Raw genomic sequence first — 19240 nt, forward strand, 5'->3', positions numbered from 1 at the left:
ACACAGATTATACAGAGAGGGGCTGCTAACTTACTCCAGAGAGAGGAAACGATAGTGTTTCTGACGTCCAATACTGTTGGAGGGGGAGGGAATGGAGTATACGAAGCCCAGAGGGTGGGGAGAGAACAGTGTGTCTGAAGCCTGGTACCGGCGGAGGGGGTAATGGGGGAAGAGGACGATCTGTCTGATGCCCAGTCCCAGAGGATGTAAAGAGGACATGAAGAACACAGTGTATCCACCACCTTGTCACGGGGGTGGGGGCAGGGATGGGGGAGTGGAGGTGTGAAAGAGGATGATCACACTTAAGCCCAGTTCCTGATGGTGGGGAGAGGACAGTGCACCCAATACCTAGTCCTTGGGGAGAGGGGTGGTGGGAGCAGGACGGTGTGTCTTACACATAGTCGAAGGAGGGGCAAGGTAAACAGTGTGTGAGACCGACCCTGACAGTCAAGCAGGTGAGACTGCTGTCCGATTTCCGAGTGAAACTTACCTGACTTTCCAGGAGCCCAATCAAGTTTTGTAAAGCCTCGTCCATGACGAGCTGACATGTGTCTTTACTGACATTACAGCAGGAGTAGATAACCTGAGAGAATGGAGGAAACAAACAAAGTAAGCACCTGTGCATGTCTCTCTCTCCCTTTCTCTCTCTCTTGCACACACACACACACACACACACACACACAGGGATTGCAGTGCATTGACTGGCGTTTCTCAGTCCTTTCTCTCAGGTAGAAATCTGTACACTGACTATTTTCTCTTGGTCCCTCTCTCTCAAGGGGAGATCTGTACACTGACTGGTAACTTCAGTCCCTCTCTCTCAGGGAGATATTTACACTGTCTGGTGATTTACAGTCCTTCTCACTCAGTGTGGGGACCTATACACTGGCCATTGTCTCTCAGTTCCCCTCACTCAGGGAGATATTTACACTGACTGGTGACTCAGTCCCTCTCTTGCTGGTATGTACATGGACCATGTCGCTCAGTTCTGTTCTCTTGGACAGATCTGTACATGCACTCGTGTCTGTGTCTGTCTGTCTGTCTCTGTCTCTGTCTCTCTCTCTGTCTCTGTCTCTCTCTCTCTCTATATATGTATGTATATGTTTATCTATACACCGACCAGAGTCTCTCAGTGCCTCTCTCTAAGCAGGAGATCTGTATACTGACCAAATATGGTTAACTGGATCAGCAAATCTGCAGACGACAGCAAGGTTTGGGCGGGTGGGTAGTAGACAGTGAGGAAGGAAATTTTGGCTTGCAGAGGGATCTGCATCAGCTGGAAAAATGGGCTGAAAAATAGCAGATCACATTTAATGCGGACAAATGTAAGGTATTGCACTTTGGTAGGACCAACCAGAGTAGGTCTTACACAGTGAACAGTAGGGCTTTTAGGAGTGTGGTAGAACAAAGGGATCTAGGACTACAGTTTCATAATTTATTGAAAGTAGCATCACTGGTAGATAGGGTTATAAAGAAAGCTTTTAGCACATTGACCTTCATAAATCAATGTACTGAGTACAGGAGATGGGATGTTATGTTGAAGTTGTAGAAGACAATGGTGAGGCCTATTTTGGAGTATTGTGTGCAGTTTTGGTCATCTACCTACAGGGAGGGAGGGAACGTCGACTCAGACCACGAGAGGCCGGCGTCGGGCATTTTCATGCCTTACAAGGTGCACATTGGAAGTCTGTGTGGGGCGCCACTCCTCGCACAGACTAGAGCAATGTGTGATTAAGTGCCTTGCTCAAGGGCACAAACACACTGCCGCAGCTGAGGCTCGAACTAGCAACCTCGAAATAACTAGACAAACGCCTTAACCACTTGGCCACGTGCCCAACACCTACAGGGAGGATGTAAATAAGGTTGAAAGAGTACAGAGAAAATTTACAAGGATATTGCCCTGGAGGACCTAAGTTACAAGGGAAGATTGAATACGTTAGGACTTTATTCCTTGGAATGTAGATTTAAAGGAGATTTGATAGAGGTATACAAAACTATGAGGGGTATAGATAGGGTTAATGCAAGCAAGCTTTTTCCACTGAGGTTGGGTGGGATTACAACCAGAGGTATTGGGTTAAGGGTACAAGGTGAAAAGTTTAAGGGGAAATTTCTTCACTCAGAGGGTGGTGAGAGTGTGGAGCGAACTGCCAATGCAAGTGGTACACATGAGCTCGATTTCAAAGTTTAAGAGAAGTTTGAATAGGTACATGGATAGTAGGGATATGGAAGGCTATGGTCCCGGTGCAGATTGATGGGAGTAGGCAGTTTAAATGGTTTCGGCAAAGATTAGATGGGCTGAAGGGCCTGTTTCTGTGTTGTACTTCTATATGACTCTATGACTGATGATGCTCAGTCCCTCTCTCTCAGCGGGGGATCTGTACGCACAACGATGTCTCTCATTGCCTCTCTTTCTGCAGGGGATCCGTATACTGACAAGTGCCTCTCCCTCTCTCTCTCAGACCTGTACACTGACCAGTGTCTATCAGTTCTTCTTTCCCAGGGGGAGATTCGTACACTGAATGGTGCTTTGCAGAGGGAGATCTGTATACACTGACTAGTGACTATTAGTCCCTCTCTCGGGGAACAGATCTGTACAATGACAAGTGTCTTTCAATCCTTCTCATTCAAGGGGAGAACTGTACACTGACTGTTGTCTCTGAATGAGGCTCTCTCAGCGGGAGCTCTGTATAATGACCAGTGTCTTTCAGTCCCTCTAACTCAGGGGGAAATCTGTATACTGACCAGCGCCTCTCAGTCAGTCTCTCTTGGGGGAGCTCTATACACTGACTGATGTCTCTCAGTCCCTTGCTCTTAGAGCGAGATCTGTACATTGACAAATGTCTCTTGGTCTCTTTCTCTCAAGGGACATCTGTACCCTAACTAGTGTTTCCCAGCCTCTCTCTCTCTCAGGGGGGTTGTCTGTACAATGACCAATGTCTTCGTGTCTCTCTCTAAGCGTGAGATCTGTACACTGACTGCTGTTGCTCAGTCTCTCGCTCTCAGTGAGATCTGTACACTGACTCGTGTCTCTCAGCCCCGCTCACTCAGGGACAGATCTGTACACTGACAAATGTCTCTCAGTCCCTCTCTCTCAGCAGGTGATGTGTACACTGTCATCCTTTCCTCTCAGGGGTTCGATCTGTACACTGGTGTCCCACCGTTCCTCTCTCTGAGCAGCAGATCTGCACACTGACCCTTGTGTCTCAGTCCTGCTCTCTCGGATGGATAATCTGTACACTGACAGGTACCTCTCAGTCCATCTCTTTCGGGGGAGATCTACACACTGTGTTTCTCAGTCCCTCTGTCAGGGAAATATCTGTACACTAACCAGTGTCTTTCAGTGTGAGAGCTGAACACTAACTATGGTTTCTCCTTCAGGGGGAGACCCGTACACCAGTGTCCCTGTCCATGTTCCCTACCTTTAGTGTGTACAGCACCAGGGTCTGGTCTTTAATTCCATTCAGAAACCTGTTCGGTGCCCGTGGCTTCTCTGTGGGAAAGAGGCGGTTGTTCACATACTGAGTCACCTGTAAACAAGAAAGAGGCTCAGAGTTCTCCCATCATTCGCAAGCACACCCCATCCTGAGTCATCAGCATCCCAAACCTCCCCACTCCCCCACTCCCTGACAGAGGTTCCAGCCCCACCCTGACATGTCTCTGACCACCTCCCTCCATCCCCAACCTTCCTGCTTCCTGAACCCATTCTTGGTCTTTTCATCTACCCCACAGATAGTCTGTCTCTCTACCTTCTCACTTGCCTTGCTGGGCCCTCCTGTGGAGAGCTTGGAGTCCCTAGAATTTAGTGTACAGCCTCTTCAATCCCGTCAAATCTATGCTGAACATGATGCACCATAAAACCAATTCCTTTCGGCACACTGGCCTTCACTGGATGTGACATCGAGTACAGAAGTCGCGAGACCACGTTACAACTGTACAAGATGTCAGTGAGACTGCACTAGGGAGTACTCTGTGCAGTCGTGATGAAGGGTTTTGGCTCGAAACATCGACTGTTCATTCCCATCCATAGATGCTGCCTGACCTGCTTAGCTCTGCCAGCACATTGTGTGTATTGCTGTAGATTTCCAGTATCTGCAGTACCTCATGTCTAACACTGAATCCTTTCTGCCCGTGTGTGGTGTGTATAGAGAAGCTTTTCACTGTATCTGGGCATGTGACAATAGTAAACCAATACCAATTCCAATTATTTGTCTAACAGCCCCTTAGATGTCTCTATTATATCTACCTCATCACCACCACCACCCCTGGCAGCAAACCAGGTACCCACTAATCTCTGTTTAATAAAAAAAACAGTCCCACATATCTCCCTTGAACTTACTCTCACCTTAAACGCATGCCCTCTAGTATTGGACTGTCAACTGTGAGAAAAAGGATTCTGTCTACTGTACTGATGCTTCTCATAATCTGATAAACCTTTATCAGGTCTACCCTCACCTCTGCCTCTTCAGAGAAAACAACCCAAGTGCCTCCAATCTCTCCTCAGAGCATAGGTCCTTTAATCCGGGCAGCCTTCTAGTGAACCTCTTCCGCATCCTCTCTGAAGCTTTGACACCCTTCCTGTAATGTTTCAACCAGAACTGTAACCTATAATGGGGAGTGTGTAGAACAGACAGACCCCGAGATACAAGATCGTGGTTCACTGAAAGTGGAGATTGGTACACAGGCGGTAAAGGGGGTGACTGGCACACTGGCCTTCGGTCAGAGCACATGAGACAAGATGCCGCATTACAGCTGTACAAGATGTCAGTGAGTACTGGAGTACTGTGTGCAGTTCTGGTCACTCGGCTATAGGAAAGGTGGGATTAAGCTGGAGAGGATGCAGAAAAGATTCACCAGGACATTCCTGGGCCTGCAAGGCTGGAGTTATAAGGAGAGGTTGGACAGGGCTTGTATAGGGTAATGTAATGGGTGGAAACATTGGCATAATTCACAACCACTGACATTGAGTTGGGGCTCACTTTACGAGGCTGGTCTGACGTGATGACATAATGACGTGAAGTTTTACACTGCACTTCGTGTTCTGTATTTAGTGGACAACAAAGGAGATGTTACAGTTTTCCTTAAACTTAAATTGCCTCTGCTGTGTTATTTACAAAAACCTACATTGGTGTTCTCAATGCTCCAGGTGATTCCAGAGTTATTCAAGATGTCGACCAATGCAGTCACTTTGATACTGCCAGAGTTTTGGAAATAAAATGCCATCACTTGATTTGCACAAGCCAAGGCCCAATTCGTGCTGCGAGAAATCTCTGCTGACAACACCAGATATTACTATGTAGTAGTGTGGCTCAGTAGCTCCAGGGCAGAGAGTGTGGTGAGCCTGCTTGAACATCTGACAGAACATGAAAAACATCGCACACTGAAAACCCAGCTTTTACAGACTTTTGGTCTATTGGAGTCTAAGCACGCTAAAGTTGTTTCCTTTGCCTGGTCTGGGAGATGCTGGCCTTCAGAGCTACCACATGCTATCTCTCCTGAAAAATCACCACTGTTGTTTTATTTTTAAAGAACTCTTCGTTCAGCAAAAGCCTGATCCAGTTTGCACAGCCCTCACTAATATACCTGTGAATGACTATAGGGAGCTTGCTAAAATTTCTGATAGTCTACACTCAGCCCAGTAGAGGTGCATAATACTTCCTCTTTTCCCTGCCTCAACAAGCCCAGTCAGCAGGGCCTCCAACACATGCACGCCCATGACTGTGAAACAGATAATGCTGGGTCCATGCTTTTACCACACGCTCTTTGGTATGATCATTAGGAAGAGGCGATTGCTAGTAAGTATTGTTTACTTGCACTATATTTTCTCTGAATCTTTACACTTTATTCTACATTATTGTTTTACCTTATTCTTTGTCAATGCATTTTATAGTGAATTGAACAGTACACAAGACAAGTTTTTCACTGTACCTAGGCACATGAATCTTGTGGCTATATCCCCTAGTCCTAGTCTCACCTACCAGTGGGAACTACTTTCCTGCCCCTTTCCCTTTCATAATTTTTATATGTTTCTATAAGATCTCCTTTCATTCTTCTGAATTCCAGTGAGATCTCTCAAAGGCTAACTGTCTCATCTACGCAACAAATCCTTGACTCTTCCACTGATGGGGACATTGTATCGATGTTCACTCCATCCACTTGTCAACATCCAAGAGGTTTCAATGAGATCCTCCGTTCAACCCATCTGAGTACAGGTCCAGCGGCACTGAATGCACCCTGTATGTTAACTCTTTCATACTGGGATCATTCTTCTAAATCTCCTCTGCATCCTTTCTACAGCCAGCTCATCTTTCCTTAGATACATAGCCCAGAACTGCTCGATACTCCAGATAAGATCTGAACACCTCAGCAACACATCCTGGCTTTCAGTTTCCAGTTCTCTCAAAATTAATGCTAATGTTTAGTTTGCCATGCTTACTACTGACTCAACCTGCAGGTTAACTTCAAGAGAATCCTAAACTGTGACTCCCAAATCCCTTTGTACCTTGAATTCCTGAATTCTCTCCCCATTTAGAAAATAGTCAACACCTTTATCCTTCCTACCAAAGTGCATCACCCCACAGTTCCCCAGACTGCATTTCTCCTGCCAATTATTTGCCTACTCCCCCAACCAGTCCAATTCCTTCTGTAGACTCGCTGACATTAGAATATAAAAATAAGCCTCTGGAAGACTAGTTGCTGGGAACACAGACTCTCTTGACAGTCCATTGTCTTCTGCTTGCCTTGTAGTGTGTGTAGTGGTAGTCAATAGTGTTAATCCTATGCCATCCAGTTAGCCACTCCCACATGGGAGGAGTTCACATTCTGTACAAGCAAGGTTAACAATAAAGTTCAGTTGAATATCCTGCATGCTGGTGTCCTGGTGTGCTCTGCACTCTCCCTCAATAACAAACACAACACGGTGTCAGAAGAGGTTGATCGTCGATGAATTGGTGCTACAGACCAAGTGAGATCCCCAACAAGAAAGAATTTACAGTAAGACTGTTCTTGTTTACATATATCTATGAAAAATATCCAGAGACTTAGTACCTTAAACTGCCTATGCTAGTTTGCTAACTGTATGAACCATGAGACATGAGCTGAGAAAGGTCCAGGGTTGCTTGGAAATGCCTTCAGCTTTACCCTAAAGTGGATACATTGTAATAATCTGTGGGCCACTAGCCTGGGGAAGTGCACAGAGACACAGACACAGCAGAGCAGTCAGTCAAACTCTCAGGGAGAGAAGACTTTTGCAGTCCAAATAAATAAAACAACAAACAGAAAAATGGAGCATATACATGCAGTACCTACATCTACTTACTAATAAAGACTCCTGAGACATTTGATTTCTCTAAAACAAGGGACTTTGAGAGATGACAAACACTTTGAGAGATGTAGAGTTGCAAGCAATCTCACTCAGGCTTCAGAAAAGCATCGAGTAATCACACTGATATACAGCATGGGTGGCAAAGCAGATGACATTATGGGTGCATTAGGACCGAAAGATGATCAGAAAAAGGAGTACAAAACAGTGCAGGATAAATTCAAAGAGTACCTCACAGGAAAGTAAAATGCGATACAGGAGAAAGCAAAGTTCAACTCCAGAAAACAGAAGGTAGATGAAAGTGTAAATGACTTCCTCTTAGCATTGTATACCCTGTCAGACAACTCTGCATATGGAAATCTGGGAGATGAGCTCATTAGAGATGGCATTGCTGTTGGGCTACTTGACACCAAATTGTCAGATAAGACTTCAGTTGCAGGCAAGTCTCACACTGAAGAAAGTTATTACGATGGTCAGGCAGAGTGAGAATGTTCGTCAGCAACAGGTGGAACTCAGGCATGAAAACAACGCTGAGGTAAAGCTAGAAGCTGTACAGAAAGAAGGGTACAAACAAGGTGCAGTCATAATGACTACAGAAAGAGGTGACAGTAGAGCTCAGTTCAAACAAAACAGACAAGCGAAACAAAGAGCAGGTAAGATGTCCAACTGCAGGAGATGCAGCAAGTTTCCAGTCCATGTAAAAGAGCTCTGTCCAGCAAAATAAGTGAAATGCCACCAGTGAAATAGAGTTGGCCATTATAAAGATCAGTGTCACAGTTCTTCAGGAGGGCAAAGAAGACCAATGAAGAGAGAGCTTTCATTGGGGCTCAAGATTCAAATAGACAAGACTGGTGTACTATGGTTCAGTTGCGTAATGAGGCAGTAATGTTCAAAATGGACCCTGGGCAGATGTCATAACCATCCCCAAATGTCTGTTCACAAAACTGGTGAAGAAAACAGGCATTACGCTAAACCCAACAAAGAAAGTGCTCATGGAGCCAGGGAAACATAAGCTCACTGTGTAAGGAATGTTTACTGCTTCCATCCATAAAATTGAGAAACAGTTAAAAGAGGATGTCTACATCGTTCAGAATCTCTTCTCACCACTACTGGGATGACAAGTCATTGAGAAGCTGAACCTCATTGCAAAATTGGATTGGCTAAACAATGTTCAGTGGCAGGAGAACTACTTGGAGTTATTCGCATGCCTGGGGTTATTGAAAGAAGAGTACCTTATCCAACTGAGGCCAAGAGTGACACCATTCCTTTTGGAGGGGAGGGGGGAGGGACAGTTATAATGTTGGCAATTCTTTTTTATACCAAGAGTGTGAGACTTAAAAACAAAGAGAAAGACAGATATAATGTTGAAAATTCTTTTTTATGTTTATATAAAAAGCATAAGTTATGTGCTATAGGTAAAGTGAACTGAATCGTTCCGTTTTAGTGACTATAATTTCAATGCAGTTCTTTCGACAAGTAGTACACACCTAGTTTTCATTTTTTTCAAGAAGAGATGTTGTGGTAGTTAATAGTGTCATTCCTATGCCACTCAGTTAGCCACTTCCTCATGGGAGTTTACACACTCTACAAGCAGGAATAGCAATAAAGTTCAGATGAGTATGCTGCATGCTGGCATTCTGGTGAGCACTGCACTGTCCCTCAATAACGAACACAACAGTGTGTCCAGATGTTACCTTGCGCTTGGATTCTTGACAGCAGCTCCCTCCTGGTGGGACGTGGCAGACAGCAGCCACTGCAGCAGTGTGCACAACCTGAAGGTGATCCTGGGACTCCAAAAACCCTTCCAAACCTGTGAGAACAAGGTAGGCACAATGGAACAAGCAGGGGCTTATTTCTGGTGTTCTGACTGGTCTCTGTCTTACCCTCACAGGGAACAAACCCAGACTTCACAATCCCATCTCAATATTACTCTGGGTCAGATACAGGTCCACCCCAAACCAGGAGTAGCACGCATGGTTTCCAGCTCTGGGTCCGCTGGGCAAGACCCCACTGGGAGTACCATGCATGGTTCCTGGGTCACAGCACATAAATAGCACCTTACACGATTCCTCTAGTTTAGACCTAGAGTGGTAGCACCGTGAACAGTTCCTATCTCTGTATCTCTTGGTCAGATCCACACCGGGACAGTCTCAGTCCAGGGGCCTCGTGCACAGTTCCTGTCTTCAAGATGTTGGAAAAGATTTGTAGCTCGGGTTGAGGATGTTGTTGTTGAGTGGCTCGCCGAGCTGGCTTGTTAGCTTGCAGACGTTTTGTTACCCAGCTAAGTAACATCATCAGTGCAACTTCGAATGAAACATTGGTGATCTACAATGTACTCAACAACAAGTTCCTGTTTCCTTATCCCTCTGGGTCAGACCCACACTGGGAGTACTGTGCGTGGTTCACATCTCTCTATTCTCCAGATCAGAACCACAATGGGAGCATCACGCATTTGTTTCTGTCCCTGTATTCCCTGGGTCAGTCACACACCAGCAGCACTGTGCATGGTTCCCTGCTACAAATTGAGCTGGTGGGAATAATGTTCTGAGCTGCATATATTTCAATGTACTTATGTGAGTTATATCCACACCAGGAGCACCATGCAGAGTTCCTTTCTCTGTATCCCCTAGCTCAGACTCACAACAGGAATACTGTTCCCACCCCAACCTCAGGTTTGACCCAGAGCACTGACCACAGTTCCTTCCTCCATGACCTGTGAATTATACCCACACTGTGAGTACCGCAAATGGTTCACGTCTGTGCCCCCTGGGTCAGACCCACACAAGGAACAAAGTGCACGGTTCCCATCCCTGAATCCCCGAGTCAGACCCACACTGGGAGCTCTGTGCACGTCTGGGAAGAAGGCAGAGCAAAGTTAAGATGGCGCTAAATGATGACTCCTTTGTTTGCATCTTCAGAAGCAGCACTATTTCTATCTTTGATATCTCTATTTTCCCTTTTCAAGGTTTTTTTTGAACACCCTGACATGAAGTTGCACTCTGACTCTGGTTCTTTGCGGGAAGGGGACCCGCTCTCGGGGCCTCACGACTGGACGTTTTTTGATATGCCAAGGACACAGCCTGGAAGACTAGTGTGCCTTCAGGGTGCCGGATTTCCGTGGCTCTGGAGTTGGGCTGACTCAAGGCTGGTGCCCCTGACTGAGGCTTCACGGGAGGACATGGAAAATCGGGAGCTGTGTGTCCAGAGACCCGAGCCTTTCCGGGGCCGATTCTCTGGGAGCAGGGCTGGGAAAGGTGACGCAACAGACTTTTAACATCATAAATCGACAAGTTGCTTGTTATGTCTTCCTCTCGCTGTGAAACAGGAATACCTCTTTTTCCCTTATTAAGGAGAGGGAGAGCCTGTGATATGTTGAATTACCAGGTGAACGAGTAGTCTTTGGGGTACTGCAAGTCTGTGTCTTTATTGATGCTTTGCTGCACGCGTGAGTGCTCGATGGGGGGGTGCCGATGCTTATTTTTTTGCTGGTGGGGGAGGGGGGGTGTGTTGCTTCGCTGCTGCTTACACATGGGGGAGGAGCTGAGGGCTGGCTTTGGGGTTCTCACTAACTGTCATTCATTCTTTGGGGCATGTGGATGTTTGCGAAGTAAAATAATCTCAGGATGTATATTGTACACATTTCTCTGACATTAAATGTACCTATTGAACATCAGAATTTCTCCTCTATATGCTGGAAGCATGTCCCTAGCTAGCTCTTCCCAGTAAATTTTGCAAACACTGTCACATACTACCTTGCTGCTTTGTGGGTGGCTGCTGCGTTTCCTGGCTGCCCTGCAGCAAACTGTCCAATACAGCCTGGTGCTCAGACAGCAGAGACTCATAAACCAAGCGAGAGGAAGCCCGAGAGGTTCGATCCACTGCCTCACACAGGAGGATGAGACACTGGGGGCAGAAAGGAGAAACACAGGTCACAACTAAAACAGATGCAGTGTATTTCCACAGTAAAACATTGTGAACCTTCCTCCACATCGTCCTATCACACACTCCCAGTGTGGGATATAAAATGAAGCTCCCTCCCACCCACTGCAGCACACACTCCCAGAGTCAGACATAGCATGAACATTCCTCCACACTGTCCATCACACACAACTGGGGTCAGACACAGGGTGAAGCCCCCTCCACACCATCCCATTATACATCTACCCCCAGAGTCACTCAGTGTAAAGCTCCCACAATACTGTCTCTTTGACAGATCGAAGAGGACGGTGTGTGCACGACACCCGGTCCCAGAGGGGAGGGAAAGGACTTAATTTGACACTCGGTTCCTGGGGGAGACAGGGTACCTACCACGCTATCCTAATGCCTTTTCCACTTACCGTGAGAGCTTGTTCCTTCAGCCGCGGTTCCTGGACGGACCCCTGTGACAGCAGCCAAGGGAGGAGTGAGAGGAACTGTGAGGCAGACTGGTCCAATGCCTGTATCCTGGAAAGAGTAAGAAGGAACCAGTGAGGATGGGGAGCTGGTACCTGGGGCTGCCTGAACCACTGTCACTGTGTGCCTGATAACAGGATTCAATCCAAGCAATAATGCCATATGGTACAGGAGAAGAATAAGTTCATCATGTTATTCAAGTGCTGAGTCAACCTAGAGTACTGTGTTGAGTTCTGAATTAAAATCAGGTTTATTATCACTAACATAATGTTATTAGATTTGTTTTTATGTGGCAGCAGTACAGTGCAATGTGTACAAAAGAATTACATGTTACAAAAAGAAATATGAGAAAAATCAAAAATAAGTAGTGCAGAAAGAGGGGAAAATAGTGAGGAAGTGTTCTTGGATCATTCAGATAGGGAGCCATGGTAGTATAGCCGTTAGTATGATGCTATTACTGCTCAGAGTGGAGTTCCAGGTTCATTTCTGACCTCATCTGTAAGGTATCTGTGTATACTACCTGTGGAATGCATGTGTTTTCTCCAGGACTTCCAGTTTCCTCCCACAGTCCAAAGACGTACCGGTTAGTAGGTTAATTCTTTATTGTAAGTTGTCCCGTGATGAGGCAAGGGTTAACTTGTGGGTTGTTGTGTGGAAACATTTCCTCTATTTTTTTTCCACAGCTGCACAGACCAACCACTGCCCTGAGCAGGAATTTTTTTTTTTTACACGGTCTGAAAACTACGAGCACATTATACTAACATTATGTAAAAGAAAATTCCAGCTGCATGGCAACAAAGGCTATGTGCACGGCAGCATTTCAGTTACTGCGCACTGCACATCTATGCAGCTGAGAGGGAAAGGTGCTGGGCAGTGCGGCTCAAAGGGCTGGAAGGTCCTATTACACACTGTATCTCTAAATAAAAATAAAAACATAAAATAAATTCTGGAGGTGCGGGAGAAGAGGCTGTTCCTAAAACATTGACAGTGTGTCTTCAGGCTCTTGTACATTCTCATTGTCTTGGAGAGTGAAGGTCCTTGATGATGAATGCTGGCTTCCTGAGGCATCGTCTTTTGGAGATGTCCTCGATGGTGAGAAGCTAGTGCTCATGATGGAGCTGACTGAGTTTCCAACCCTCAGGGTTTTTTTTTTCCTGATCCTCTGCATTGGCGACTTCATACCAGATGGTGATGCAACCAATCAGAATGTTCTCTGCAGTGCACCAGTAAAACTTTGCTAGAGTAGACGGCAGCAGAGTAGCATAGCAGTTAGTGCAATGCCTTACAGCACTAGCTGTAAGATCAAGATTCGATTCCTGCCACTGTCCGTAAGGAGTTTTTATCTGCTGCCCATGATCGTGTGGGTTTCCTCTGAGTGCCTGGTTTCATCCCACATTCCAGACACATGGGTTACGGTAAGTGTGCTGTGGGCATGCTATTTTGGCGCCAGAAGTGTGGTAACACTCGCGGGCTGCCCCCAGCGCGGTCCTCGCTGACTCCTGATTTCACGAAATGATGCATTTCATTGCAACATACAACATGTTGGAGGGACTCAGCAGGTTAGGCAGCAGAAACAGAGAGTTGATGCTTAGGGCTGACGCATCAGGACTAGAAAGGGAGGGGTAAAAAGCCAGAATAAGGTGGTGAGAGGAGGGGAAGGAGTACAAGCCAGCAGGTGGTAGGTGAAGCTGGGTGAGGAGGATGATAGGTGGGAGGGGGATGAGGGACGAGGGACGAAATGAGAATGTGGGAGTTGATAGGTGGAAGAGGTAAAGAACTGAAGAAGGAATCTGGAAGGAAGAGGAAATTGGAAGGAGAAGAAAGTGGACCATGGGAGAAAGGGAAAGAGGAGAAGAACCAGAGGGAGTTGATAGACAGGCGAGAAGTGGTAAGAGGGGAGACAGAATGGGGAATGGAAAAGAGAGAAGGGGAAGCAGGGAGAAATTACTGGGTTAGAGACATCAATGTCCCTACCATCAGGGAAGGGGCTACCCAGTCGGAATATGGAAGCCTTGACCCAATATGTTGAAATAGGAATGGGGAATGGAATTAAAATGATTGGCCACTGGCAAATCCTGTCTGTTGCAGACAGAATGAAGGTGTTTTGATGTTCAAAGTTCAAAGTAAACTTTATTATTAAACAACATATATGTCACCACATAAAACCCTGAGATTCATTTTCCTGCAGATATGCTCAGCAAATCTATAGAACAGCAATAGGATCAATGAAAGATCAACTAGAGTACAGAAGACAACAATTGTGCAAATGCAAATATAGATAATAAGAACATGAAGTAACAAGATAAAGAGTCCTTAGGGTGAGATCATTGGTTGTGGGGACATCACAATGGATGGGCAAGTGGGTGTAGCTATTCCCTTTCGTTCAGGAGCTCGATGGTTTTAGGGTAGTAACTGTTCTTGGACATGGTAGTGTAAGTCCTGAGACTCTTGTACCTTCCACCTGATGGCAGCAGTGAAAAAAGAGCATGGCCTGGGTGGTGAAGGTCTTTGATGATGAATGCTGCTTTCCTACAACAGCGTTTCATGTAGAAGTGCTAATGTTTGGGAAGGCTTCACCCATGATGTACTGGCTGAATCCATTACCTTTTGTAGGATTTTCTGTTCAAAAGCATTGGTGTTTCCAAACCAGGCCATGATGCAGCCATGAGAGTCAATATACTTTCCACCACACAACTATAGAAGTTTGTCTGACTTCTTCCATGAAGCCAGTGTGTAATCCAGTTTACTACCTCAGCTTGAATGCCAAGCAACTGAACCTTTTTGTCCTACTTTCCATGTAGGACCTTGTCAGAGGACTTGCTAAAGTCTATGTAGACAAGATCCACAATCTTGCCTTCATCTACTTTCCTACTAACTATCTTATAAAACTCTATAAGATTGATTAGACACGACTTACTGTGCACAAAGCCATGTTGACCATCCCTAATCAGTACCTGTCTATCCAAATACTCACATATTCGATCCCTTAGAATACCTTCCATTAACTTTCCCACTGCTGATGTCAGGCTCACTGGCCTTTGATTTCTTGGTTTATTCTTGGAGCTTTGCTTAAACAATGCAATAACATTAGCTATCCTCCAAACCTCCAGTATCTCACCTATGGCTAAGGATGTTTGAAATATCTCAGCTAGGGCCCCTGCAATTTCTGCACTTGCTTCCCACAAGGTCCAAGAAAAAATCCCATCCTAATTTGCCTCAAGACAGCAATCACCTCCTGCTCTGTAATCTCTATCAGGTTCATGACCTCGCTGCTGCATTGCCTCACATCTATGGACCCTGTCTCCTGAATAAATACAGATGTAAAATATCTATTTAAGACCTCCCCCATCTCTTTTGGCTCTATGTATAGATCATTTCTCTGATCTTCCAGAGGACTAATTTTGTCCCTTGTTATCCTTTTGCTCTCAATATATCTGTAGAAGCCTGTGGGATTCTCCTTCACCTTGTCTGCTAGAGTGACCTAATGACCTCTTTTAGCCCTCCTGATTTCCTTAAGTACTTTCTTGCATTTCTTATACTCCTCATGCCTCGTTTGTAACTGCCTTCCTATACCTGCCGTGCACTTGCTTCTTTTCCTTAACCAGGGCCTCAATATCTTTCAAAAACCAAGATTCCCGAAACCTAGTTATCCTTACCTTTCACATTTTGACTGGGATATACAAACTTTGTACTCTCAAAATTTAAATTTTTAAGGCCTTCCACCTACCAAGTACACCTTTGCCAGAAAACAACCTGTTCCAGTCCACACTTTACAGATCCTTTCTGATACCATCAAACCTGGTCTTTCCCCAATTTAATATCTCAACCTGATGACCATACCTATCCTTTTCCATAATCACCTTGAAACTAATAGCATTATGACCAGTAGATGCAATGTGTTCCCCATACACAAACTTCTATCACCTGCCCTGTCTCATTCTCTAAAGGAGATCTGGTATCGCACTGGCAAGAAAAGACTTCAATGTACCGATTAAGGAATTTCTTTCTGAACAAATTTAACAAACTCTTTCCCATCCAGCCCTTTTACAGTATGGGAGCCCCAGTTAATATGTGGAAAGTTAAAATCACCAACTATTACAACCTTAGGTTTCTTGCAACAGTTTGTGATCTCTCAACAAATTTGCTCCTCTAAATCCGTGAACTGATGTAACATAATCCCACTAACGTGCTATAGCTTTCTTATTTCTCATTTCTATCATAAAGCTTCACTGGATGAGCTCTCGAGTCTATCCTGACTGAGCACTGCCATAACATTTTCCCTGAGTGGTAACACTCCCCTCCTCTATTAATCCCTCCCGCTCTGTCGCATCTAAAACAATGGAATCCCAAAATATTGAGCTGTCAGTTCTGCCCCTCCTGGAGGTCTCAGTATCAGCTACAATATCATAATTCCATGTGCTGATTCATGCTGAGTTCATCCGCCTTTCCCACAATACTTCTTACATTGAAGTATATGCAGCTCAGAACATTAGTCCCACCATGATCAACCTTTTGAATCCTGACTTTGTCTGAGATCTTAACAACAACTGTCTCCACAACCTCTTCACTATCTATTCTAGCACTCTGGTTCCCATCCTCTTCAATTCTGTAGATTCACTACCCTCTGGCTGAAGAAATTTCTCCTCGTCTCAGTTCTAAAGAGACGTCCCTTTATGTTGTGGCCATACACTCAGATCCTGGGACTCACTCACTAATGGAGACAGCTCCTGCATGCCCACTCTATCCAGACTTTTCATATCCAGGAGGTTTTCAAGGGGATCGTAAGACTAGAAGACATAGTGGAATTAGATCATTCAGCCCATCAAGTCTGCTCCGTCATTCCATCATGGCTGATTAGTTATTCCTCTCAATCTCATTCTCCTGTCTTCTCCCCATAACCTTCAATGCCCTGACTAATCAACCTGCACTTTAAATATACCTAGTATTCACCTACTCAGCTATCTGTGGTAATGAATTCCACAGATTCACTACTCTGGCTAAAGAAATTCCTCCTCATCTTTGTTCTAAAATGATGTCCTTATGATCTGGGGGTATGCCCTTTCGTCCCAGACTCCTCCACTACAGGAAACATCCTCTCCGTGCCCACTCTATATAGGCCTTTCAAAAGTCAAAAGGTTTCTATGAGACCCCCCCAATCATTCTTCTAAGTTCCAGTGAGAATAAGCCCAGGGCCATCAAACACTCCTCATACATTAGGCGTTTCATTCCTGCAAGCGTGCTCGTAAACTTCTGAACACTCTCCATTGCCAGTACATTCCTTACTTCCAGTTAAGATGGCACCACTGAACACAAGCAATAGTTAAAAAGTTAAGAAATCTGACTAAAAACATCACTAAAAATACCTTTCCTGAGGTAAATTGTGTTAAGTTATTGCTGGAAACAGTGAAGGGGTGAGTGACGGCAAGGTGAATTCAGGGGATGAGCCGAGATGGTGTGTTGCAGAATTGTTGCAGATGGAGTTCTGATTCCAGTACAACTGGCCCAGGTGCGAGGTTGCATCACTCTGGGTGCCAAGAGCAGAAGTCGAGGCCTGGGCAGAGGAGATTCAATGCCTGTACAACTGGCCCGTGTGCAAGGTTGGATTTCTCTGAGTGTAGAGCTAATTTGCCGAGATTAAGAGTGGCTTCGGGCTGGGCAGTAAAATTTGGGCCAGGAGCGAGTTGCTGGGTGGCGTGTTCTAGGCCCAGAGTCTTTTGCTGCAGTGGTACCCAGGTCCAAGTGTGAGGTACAATACACTGTTTAGACAATTAAAGCAGTGTTCCAAATCGAAGGGGAGAGCTGATTTCTTTCACTCTCCGCGATGTTCATTCCTCTCTTTAGGGTACCGGAGCCTTTTGCTGTTCTGTTGTTTGGTCAATTTAGATGCTGGCCCAGGGAGCCAGTTGCACTCGTTCTCCATGATGAATATCCCTCTCTCCATGGCACTGACGCCATGAAGACTGCCCCAGCTGCTGTGCTCTGTGCCCGCTAATATGGTGAACTGATAAGCGAGGCTTTAAGTCCTCTTCTGGCTGCTCCAGGGTTTGGATCTGAGGGCTCAATTTGGTTCAGAATGTTGTTGTTCGCTTCAACTGCTTGTGAGATTTGAGTTTTTTTTTCTTTCTCTTACACAACTAGTGTTGGTCTTTTATTTTTATTCTTTTTTTTTCTTAAATTGGGTTCTTTCTTTCTGTCTACCTCTGAGCAAGCAAATCTCAAAGCTGTGTAATTTACACATTCCTTGATAATAAAAGTACTTTGAATTTTGAATTCTCTTAGATAAGGCGCCCAGAACTGTGCACAGTTATCCAAATGTGGTCCGACCAACACCTTGTAAAGCCTCAGAATTGGATTTAATATAACCAGCATATGTCATGAAATTTGTTGCTTTGCAGCTGCAGTATATTGCAATATGATTGTAATAAATAACTGTAAGGAGATATAAAAATAAATTAAATAAGTAATGCAAAAAGAGTGGGGCAAAATGCTGAGGTAACGCTCATGGGTTCATTGTCCAGTCAGAAATCTGATTGCAGAAGAGAGAAAACTGTTCCTGAAATGTTGAGTGTGTGCCTTCAGGATCCTGTATCTCCTCCTTGATAGTAGCAATGAGAAGTAGGCATGTCCTGGGTGATGGGGGTCTTTAATGATGGATGCTGCCTTTTTGAGCCTTCGCCTTTTGAAGGTGTCAGGATGTTAAAGGAGGCTAGTGCTCACGATGGAGCTGGCCAAGTTTACAATTTTACCAGACCTTTTTGATCTGTGCAGTGACCCCTCCATACTATCCAGTGATGCAACCAGTTAGAATTCTTCCCCAGTACATCTGTAAAAACCTGCAAGCGTTTTTGTTATACCAATTCTCCTCAAACTCCTAATGAAATAGAGCCACTGTTGCGCCTTCTTTGTAATTGGATCAATATGTTGGGCCAATCCCCTTTTATTCTCCCAAAAACCTCTCGACTCTCTGCCTCACCCACACAATGGGGCTGATTAGCGCACTGACCCCACGCCATCTGGATAATGGGAAAAAGCAGTGCACCAATGAAAAATATGCTGGGTACCTACCCACTATCAGAATCCGTGCCAAAGTCACCAGCAAAGTAGGCAGATAGGGCAGAGAGGAGGTCGCAGAGAACGGGTGCTCTCCAGGGCTGCTGTAGGACAGAGAGAGACAGAGGGGAGTTGAGTGAGAGAGATCGGGCTAATGAGGGCCGGGGTGGGGGACGGTGAGTGAAGGAGGGACAGGGTGGGGGAGGGAGAGTATGTTAGTAGAGATGGGAAGGCAATGGGCATAGGGAGGTGGGGAGAGAGGAGAGGGTAAACAGAGGTAAGACTGCTAAGGGCAAGAGGGTATGGGGGGGATTGGCTATAGTAAGTAGCAGGGGGATTGAGTGGAATGTTCGGAGATAGGAGTTTGAATGCGGGAGACAGGAGATGAGGGCAAGGCATACAGGAGAAGGAGATGTGAAGAGAGGGAGATGGAAGGGGAGTGCCAAGTAGGTGAGGCCGGAGCCGGACAAGAGGTGGCGGTGT

The 19240-nt window shown here is 45.5% G+C and overlaps 1 protein-coding gene across 8 annotated transcripts in view; it reads right to left on the reverse strand.

Annotated features, from left to right (window-relative positions):
- The window catches only part of stk36 (serine/threonine kinase 36 (fused homolog, Drosophila)), an 86787-nt gene that overhangs the window by 21140 nt on the left and 46407 nt on the right, over window positions 1–19240 (reverse strand). For all 8 annotated transcript variants that reach the window (XM_072272005.1, XM_072272003.1, XM_072272002.1 and 5 more), the window contains 6 exons: window positions 18773–18861; window positions 11653–11758; window positions 11068–11218; window positions 9010–9125; window positions 3417–3524; window positions 491–583 (listed from right to left, as the gene is read on the reverse strand). In XM_072272005.1, coding sequence (XP_072128106.1) covers window positions 491–583; window positions 3417–3524; window positions 9010–9125; window positions 11068–11218; window positions 11653–11758; window positions 18773–18861 — 663 coding nt within the window. The remainder of the gene's footprint in view (window positions 1–490; window positions 584–3416; window positions 3525–9009; window positions 9126–11067; window positions 11219–11652; window positions 11759–18772; window positions 18862–19240) is intronic.

Source organism: Mobula birostris, chromosome 11 (assembly GCF_030028105.1).
Source record: "Mobula birostris isolate sMobBir1 chromosome 11, sMobBir1.hap1, whole genome shotgun sequence".
Lineage (NCBI taxonomy): Eukaryota > Metazoa > Chordata > Chondrichthyes > Myliobatiformes > Myliobatidae > Mobula > Mobula birostris.